The following is a 7,820-nucleotide window of genomic DNA, read 5'->3' on the forward strand; positions in this document are numbered from 1 at the left end:
TCAGCGGCTACACGGAGGTTTTTGTTTTTATTTGTTACATATTTTTTGTAAATAAGCTGTGAGCATGAGACACAATGTCTTAAGAGCCTTTTTTTTTTCTACATTTGTGATGCACGTGTGTGGATCCCCCAAAATACAGAGAGAGGATGCGAAAACAGGTCGAAGGACAAATTCTTGCCAAAGTAACAGTGCATTTAGGACAGCACCCATGTTGTCGGCAGCATAAACACAGAAAACACATCATAAGGGAAGAATTTATTGGCAGAAAAAAGGAAAATAAAAGGGGAATAAGCTGGCTCAAGACGTATTGAGAAAATTAAAATAATAATACCTTGCAGTGTCATACTCCCGCCCCCATGTAATATCGATTAGAAACTTTTGTGTTTTTCTAAATAAATAAATGCATTCTCAAAGCTGAAGCAGTAACAGAAGCAGCATGAAGATTATCACACGATTATGACAATTATCATAAACATATGCAGTACACCAAATTATGTGCAGAAGCAAACAAAATATTTGGCGCCGTGTCTGCATAACAGAACTTTCATTATACATACCAAACTGAACTGCAACCAAAAGATAAATGGTATTTTCATCAGTACATCTGTTACTTCACCAGTCTCATTGGCAGACCATACATAGAAGTAGCACAGTCGCCTTTCTGAACACAGCATTTGAAATTGTAGTTGCGCAAAATATCCGTTCGGTCCATTTTCTGCAAGCACGTACTGTTCTTGACTCGACAGTTTCACATCATATTTCCCTTTTGCAATTAGTGCTTTGCAGTTGTTGACATATGGACACTTTATCTCGAGAACTGCATTTTCTGAGTCGATGGCACCGTCTGGAGAGGCTGAAAACCATGGATAGCCCTCGCTTATAAACATACCACACTTCTTCACAGTCAAAACTGTTTTTCTCATGAAATGTTCACGAGCAATGCTTTTGCATCCTTTGCCATGATTAGTGGCGGCATTCCCGAAAAATGTTGGACTTGCAACCTCCTTGCAGCTTTCTACAGTGAAGTGGTTTCTCGTTTCTGCACTTTCTTTATATTTGATGCTGTTAGTCTCAATGGGTGGGCTTCGTACACCACATAGGAGTGTCTTGGCTTTGTGTGTTTGAGTGCACTTACTGCAGAACAGGACAGTCCCACAAACTCACTGTAAAAGTTGTCACATTGCACACAACATTGCAGAAGGTCAGCTTCTGCATAATGACTTCCATGACGGTTTGCACCACATTTTTCACTGACACGGAGCTGTTGTCCTAAAAACGGAGCAGACTTCTCACCAACTTGCACTTATGGCCGTGATGGAGCATGCAGTGTGTCATAGAGAAGCGTTCCTATACATATGTATGTCGAAGAAAAAATACAGTTTAGCCGAACAACAATAAACACTACCAAAAAATTAGTGAACAAGTAAATAAGTGAATACCTGCACATGCACTACAATGTGAAGGTTATGCGAAATACCTTTCACGTTAAAAAGAAATAAGAAGGGGGATGTTTCGATGGACTTTTGAAATGCCTGTTCATCATGCATTACAGTAAAACCCCGTTAAACCGTACTCGCTTAAGCCGTAGTTCCGGTTTAACAGTAGTTGTGTTGAATCCCGGAGCAGGTTGCCATTCAGCTCAATGTATTCTACGCCCGCTTAAACCGCAGTCGTTTTTTCCGTACATATCGGATAATCCGTAGCTGTTCCACATTCCGTGACGCGTGAACTCGTCCTTTCTGTGACCTCGCTCCGCGAGCGGACAACAGCGCTCACGCAAAACAAAGGAGAAAAGGAAATTCCAAGAGGTCAACTTGGGACGTGACTCATGACTACGACGCACACGTGGACGCCCTTCCCCTGTATGACGCGCTTTCCCCAAAAAGAGGAGAGAGTGAAAACTGAAAGTTATCGTTATCGCATCGCGCGTGTCATAGCAGTCTTTGTAGTCTCAGCTCTGGAACGCCCTTCACGTTTACTGTTTTCTGCGACCATCGGTGATCGTCGAATACCCGCAAGCTACGCCATGCCCAAGCAATCGGTAAAGCACCGAGTTCTGACAGTGAAGGAGAAGCTCGAGCTTATTCAAGCGATTGAACGAGGAGTCAAGAAGGCAGCACTAGCTCGTGAGAAAGGATTGCCCCTGACCACTGTCTGCACGATCTGGAACTCCAGGGAGAAACTGTGGAACTCCGACGCAGCAGCCAACCTGAAGAGGTGCCGTTTACGTGGATCTTCCTATGCAGATGTCGAAGAGGCATTGGTGTTGTGGCTGAAGAAAGCAAGGAGTGAGAACCTGCCTGTCAGTGGCCCGCTTCTCGTCGAAAAAGCGCGGACTTTCGCGTTACAACTGCGACATGATGACTGTGTGCAGCAACGGATGGCTTGCAAGGTTCAAGGCGCGCTACAACATTGTTTCGAAAGTGGTGTCCGGCGAAAGCGCGGAGGCCAACAAAGACGGCGCAGAAGCGTGGGAAAACGGACAGCTTCGCCAAATCCTGCAAGACTACGATCCTGAGGACATTTTTAACATGGACGAGTCGGCATTATTCTTCAAGTTGCTGCCTAACAGGACCCTAGCCTTCAGTGGTGAGACTTGTTCTGGTGGGAAGCACTCAAAAGATAGGATTTCCGTCGCGTTTGCCGTCAACATGACTGGGAATGAAAAACTCCCGCTACTGGTTATTGGAAAAGCGGCGAAGCCGCGATGCTTCAAGGGAGGAAGACTTCCGTCCAACGTTCTCTACCGCAACAACGGGAAGGCCTGGATGACTGCTGTTCTGTTCGAGGAGTACGTCCGTCTGCTGGACCGTCGTTTTGCCGCAAAGAACAGAAGAGTGGTTGTCGTGCTGGACAATGCATCTTCGCACGTCGATGTGGCCAACCTCACCGCGATCAAGTTAGTCTTTCTTGCCCCCAACACGACATCGTTGTGGACTAAGGACTAATGGAGCAGCTGGCTCCCGGTTTGAAAGACTTTGAGGCCGCGATTCTCGCCGCGAGATCGGTGCACCGACAGTCGAAGATTACCGATTTCTGCAATTCTGTGAATTAAAGCGATATTTGACGTGTTTTCTTTCAACAAACATCGTTCTGTGTGTGATTCCCTCTCTCATTACGAAGGTATGTGGTTATCTCGTATTTTCGGATATGCCGTAGTGCCGCTTAAACCGTAGTTTTGCTGCGTCCCCGCCAGGTACGGTTTAACGGGGTTTTACTGTAGTTGGTTTTCCCAGGTACTCTTCCTTTTGTGTTTTTCTACATCATGTCTGCCGCTGCGTCTTGAACGTGATGTCTTGTAACTTCGTTTCTGTTACACAGCCAGTAAACGTAACAATAGCTCTTAACGCCGCACCATCTTAAACGTATACACAGAGTTTTTGTTTTGACATCCAGAGATGACGAGCAGAAGACATGTGCGAGGTGAAACTATGAACAAGGGACGATTCACACGATGCAACTTTAGTTGCGCCACCAGGTTGCACCGTGTGAACAGGGAGACTCTGGGTGCGTTTTTTTATTCAACCCGAGTAACTCGCTGACGTATGTGCCCCCGCCATCACGTGACCTGAGAGTAGCCGCCTTTCCGAACGAATTTTCGACCGGCGAGAGTCACTCTCTCGTTGGTCAATATGGCGGATGCGTTGGAACGTGCAGAGTTCGAAGCTATAGAGGTAGTTTTCCACCAACATATCGTTGGAGCGATGGCTATAGCCGTCCACATATTCTAACAGTAAGATTTGGGTAAATGAATGTAACTGCCTTAACCCTTTTGTGCACAAAATTTACCCCAGGTTAATAAAATCTATAAGCGTGCGTGATGAGCTGCAGAAAAAAATCTGTTTATTTGCATAGACAGGGCAAACTGTTGCCCCTGAGCAACGTTGGGCACTGTTGCCACTAGTGACCCATTGATGCCTGAAACATTTACCTTCGACCCAAAGTGAAAAAATTTGCAGGCTGCCTGACAAGCCTATAAATAATGTGCCCCTGTTCTAACCTCCTTTGTTAGACAGAGCCTAACTAATATAAGACTTCTGTTTTTCCTCTCGTCTAGGGGAGTTGGAGACCGTTTCAGAGTTGCCAAGTCAACAGTGCTTCACTGCGTACGCAGAGTAGGGGAGGCGCTGCTGAGTCTGGCATCTCGTTTCGTCACCTGGCCCAACTGTCACGAGGCGTGGTCCATCATAGATGGCTTTCAGAGGAAATCCGAATTTCCAGGCATTCTGGGGGCAATCGATGGATCTCACATAGCAATCACTGCACCAACAGAGCATGCCGCTTCCTACATCAACAGAAAGGGGTTGTATTCTGTGGAGCTATAGGCGGTGTGTGATCACGAGACGCGTTTCCTGCACTGCTCGGTTGGCGAAGCTGGGAGTATGCACGATGCTCGTGTTCTTCGTCGATCAGAAGTGCAGGGAATGCTTGATCGTGATCACTTCCCAATGGACAGCCATCTGGCTGGGGACGCTGCCTATCCAATCGGTCCATTTCTTATGACACCCTACAGAGATAAGGATCACTTGTCCGTTGTACAGAAGCGCTTCAATAAGCGTCTGTCTCGGGCACGGGCTGCCATAGAGAGGGCATTCGGACTCTTTAAAAACAGATTCCGGAGGCTCTTTTGCGTGGAAACCAGACGGCCAGACATTATTGTCACCGCGATCATCTCAGCATGTGTTCTTCATAACGCTTGCCTGATCTGGGGTGACACATTTGACGAACCGACAGCTGAGTACAGGCAGGACGACTCGAGTGCCACTGATCACAGCAGTGCAGATGCCAGGCAGCAGGGCTTGCAGAAGCGAGAGACAATTGCACGAAGCCTTCCCATGTTGTAATCAAGCAGCGAGTTAGTTTTTCATGTCGCAGTAATAAAGTAGTGTTTTTGTTCAAAAAGTTTGAGACATTTTCGTCCTACGGTGTGGAATGAGAAGCAAACATGGCCGCCATTAACTTGCATCAACAACTACAGCAGGCAGTACAGGAATAGTATGTTTCAATAGCATGCATAGCTATGATTTATTGGTACGTTATATTTCAAATCGACAGGGCTTTTTTCTGTTAACAGTTGCCAGGAAATCTTTCTAGCAGCTTCTCCATTAAATAATTGAAGAGCCTCAGCTGCTCCACCTTCGCTTTCTCCACGGCCAGCTTTTCTTCCATGTAGTTGTCCGACATGAACTTTCTCATCTGTGAAGCCCTAGTGGACGGTGTCCCTGGGGTAAGGCCTGGGCCATCTGCTTCTGGGTCCCCGATCCTCACTTGCAACCCAGCTGATGTGGATGCAGTCGCTGGTGGCGCAATTTCGGGCCTTTTGCAAAATATCTCGTCCATTCGTTCGAGGTAGGGCCAGTGCTTCCTGGGATAAACAATATCCTAATTTTGCCAACATGCATGTCATCAATTTGCTGACAGATATTGAAAAGTTATATCTCACCTGGCACGGCCACTTGCGTTCTTGTTGTCTTTGATAATCTTGTATTGCTTCTTTAAGTTCTTCCACATGTACTCACATTGTGTGGGTGATACGTCGTAGCCATTGGCTGCCAATGTGGCAGACACTCTAGTGTAACAACATTTGATATCAATGAATTGACTAGGCAGTGGAGAAGAGAAGTGGATACCTTTTCCAGAAGTCTTTGGAGTAGTTGATGCTGCCATTGTCCTCCTCCTCTTTGCATGTCTCTATCAGGAGGAGGACAACATTGTGGGGCCAGTGGAAAGGACTTCTTGATGTGGCGGTGGGCTGATCTTTCCCCAGGTGCTCAGTCTCGTCACTTGGTGGGCTGGCGACAGCCCACTGAGCAGCCATTACATCGAAAAGTAAAATGGCATGTAATTATATGCAAGAACAGAAAGCATCAGGAACTAGCACAGAGAATAAAAGAAAATGTCAGTCAATCAATCGAAATAAATCCCATGTGTGGCAATGCAGGTAAACAATAGCAACAATACTTACGATTTGATGTAGTCGTGGGCCAACCTTTTGACGGGAGGTTGGTCCTGTCCGTGAGTAGGGTGGCTGCAGTGCCCTGTGCAGCTATTCCATTGATAGGTAAAATGGCAGGTAATCAGAAGAGACCAGATTAGTATGCATAAAAAAATGCTGAAATGTGCACGCAATTATACGTTAACGTTCTTTAAGTATACGCTGAGAACTTGCACTTATACAGTGTATTTCACGAAAAACACCGGGAGCGCTTCACGAAGAAAGCGATAAACGGAAACCGGAGGCTATCTTTGCGGTACTTGAATAATAAACAGGTGCTACTACAAAAGTAGCTACTGTTTCTCACTCAAGTACCACAGAGATGGCCTGCGATATCAGTTTAGCGTGTGAAGTGCTCCCGGGGTTATTCGTGGAACAAAGACGTCTGGTATCACGCTAAAATGTCCGTAAAGGTCACACATAAGCAACAGCACACAAAGACAAAAAAAATAATTTCTATCGTATACGAAATATGCAGCTAAAGCCTGAAATATATAACTCCTAAAATGTGCGTTAACATGCACTTAAAAGTCACTCTAAATCATCAATCAATCCACAACATACAAATCCCGCGTGTCGCAGAACATATGAACAATACAAACAGTACTTACTATTTAATGCGGATGCAGGTATACCGTGTGCGGTTTGAAAGTGCTCGGCTGTTCCGTGCCAATCTGGAAGTTGTAGGTCGCATAGCGAACACTGATACATTTTAAACCAAGCAAATTGCCAAGACGCCCGAAAAAAGTGGAAGCTGTCAACTTACTGACACCTTTCAAGCAGACGACGAAAGAAGCGCGCGCCGTACTCTGACGTCATAATCCCGGCCTACCCTCCTTTCGAGCAGAGTTGTGGAGAACTCTCACTCCTGACCTACTCTGGCTATTTTTTGCCGGAGAGTTACGACCTCATTTCCGCTACTCCCGGAATTTTCGCCCACCTTGAGTGACTCAAGGGTAACTCGGATTAGCCAGAGTTGAATAAAAAAACGCACCCTCTGTTGCGCAACTCGAGTTGCAGGAGTTGCACGGCCGATCGCTCCAGGAGCGATTTCTGCTACAACTCTAGGGGCACCCTGTCAATCACATGGCTCCTCCTTCCAAGCGCGTCCAATCGGAACATCTGGTCGTTTTGCGCAATTTCCGTGACGAAACTTCCGCAGCGGTAAAGCGGGACGCGCGGGCGCTGGAATAATGGAAGTTGAAGCGGCAGTTGAGGTAAAACATTTCAGTACTTTTTCATGCACAGGTGCTTCGTTGCAAACTGTCAATTGTGTTTCTAGTTCACGTGGGAAAGCGAGAGAATTCGTCATCTGATAGAGTTCTACAAAGAACGCGAATTCCTGCACAACGCGAAGCACCCACATTACAAGAGAAAGCCGCAGAGACAGCAAAAGCTCGAGCAACTGGCAGGAGAACTTTGTTGTTCTGGTGTGTTACATTGTTGTTTGTATGTTCTTGGTGTGTTCCGTCATGCTATATCCAATACCCGTACACATACTCCCTGGTTCCTTTTTTCAAATCGGCTGTCTGGTGCACTTGTGTGATCACGAAAGAGGTAATGCATGTGCGACGTTGGCATACCGTGATTGGATACACATTGTGTTGTACTTCGATATATGCTGCTATACTACAACGAACATGAGCTCCAACTTGTGCAGAGTTCAGGAATGGTTTGGGCGAGATAAAATCCACGGCGAAGGCAATTTATTTACGATCTCTAGCACCATGTATGCGGTATCCTTTAAAGTAGAACTGAGAGACAAAGTAGTACTTAAGTACTCACCTGTGATGTTACGGACACAGTATACTTTTGGTAGCCTTTG

General features: G+C 46.1%; 1 protein-coding gene across 1 annotated transcript; it reads left to right on the forward strand.

Moving 5' to 3' along the window:
* Window positions 1-2,026: 2,026 nt before the first annotated feature.
* Window positions 2,027-4,325, forward strand: LOC135382391 (tigger transposable element-derived protein 4-like). The gene is made up of 3 exons (XM_064612589.1): window positions 2,027-2,217; window positions 2,375-2,899; window positions 4,058-4,325. The coding sequence occupies exons 1-3, from the start codon at window positions 2,027-2,029 to the stop codon at window positions 4,323-4,325; spliced, it is 984 nt and encodes a 327-aa protein (XP_064468659.1).
* Window positions 4,326-7,820: the final 3,495 nt, after the last annotated feature.

Source organism: Ornithodoros turicata, chromosome 1 (genome assembly GCF_037126465.1).
Source record: "Ornithodoros turicata isolate Travis chromosome 1, ASM3712646v1, whole genome shotgun sequence".
NCBI classification, from domain to species: domain Eukaryota; kingdom Metazoa; phylum Arthropoda; class Arachnida; order Ixodida; family Argasidae; genus Ornithodoros; species Ornithodoros turicata.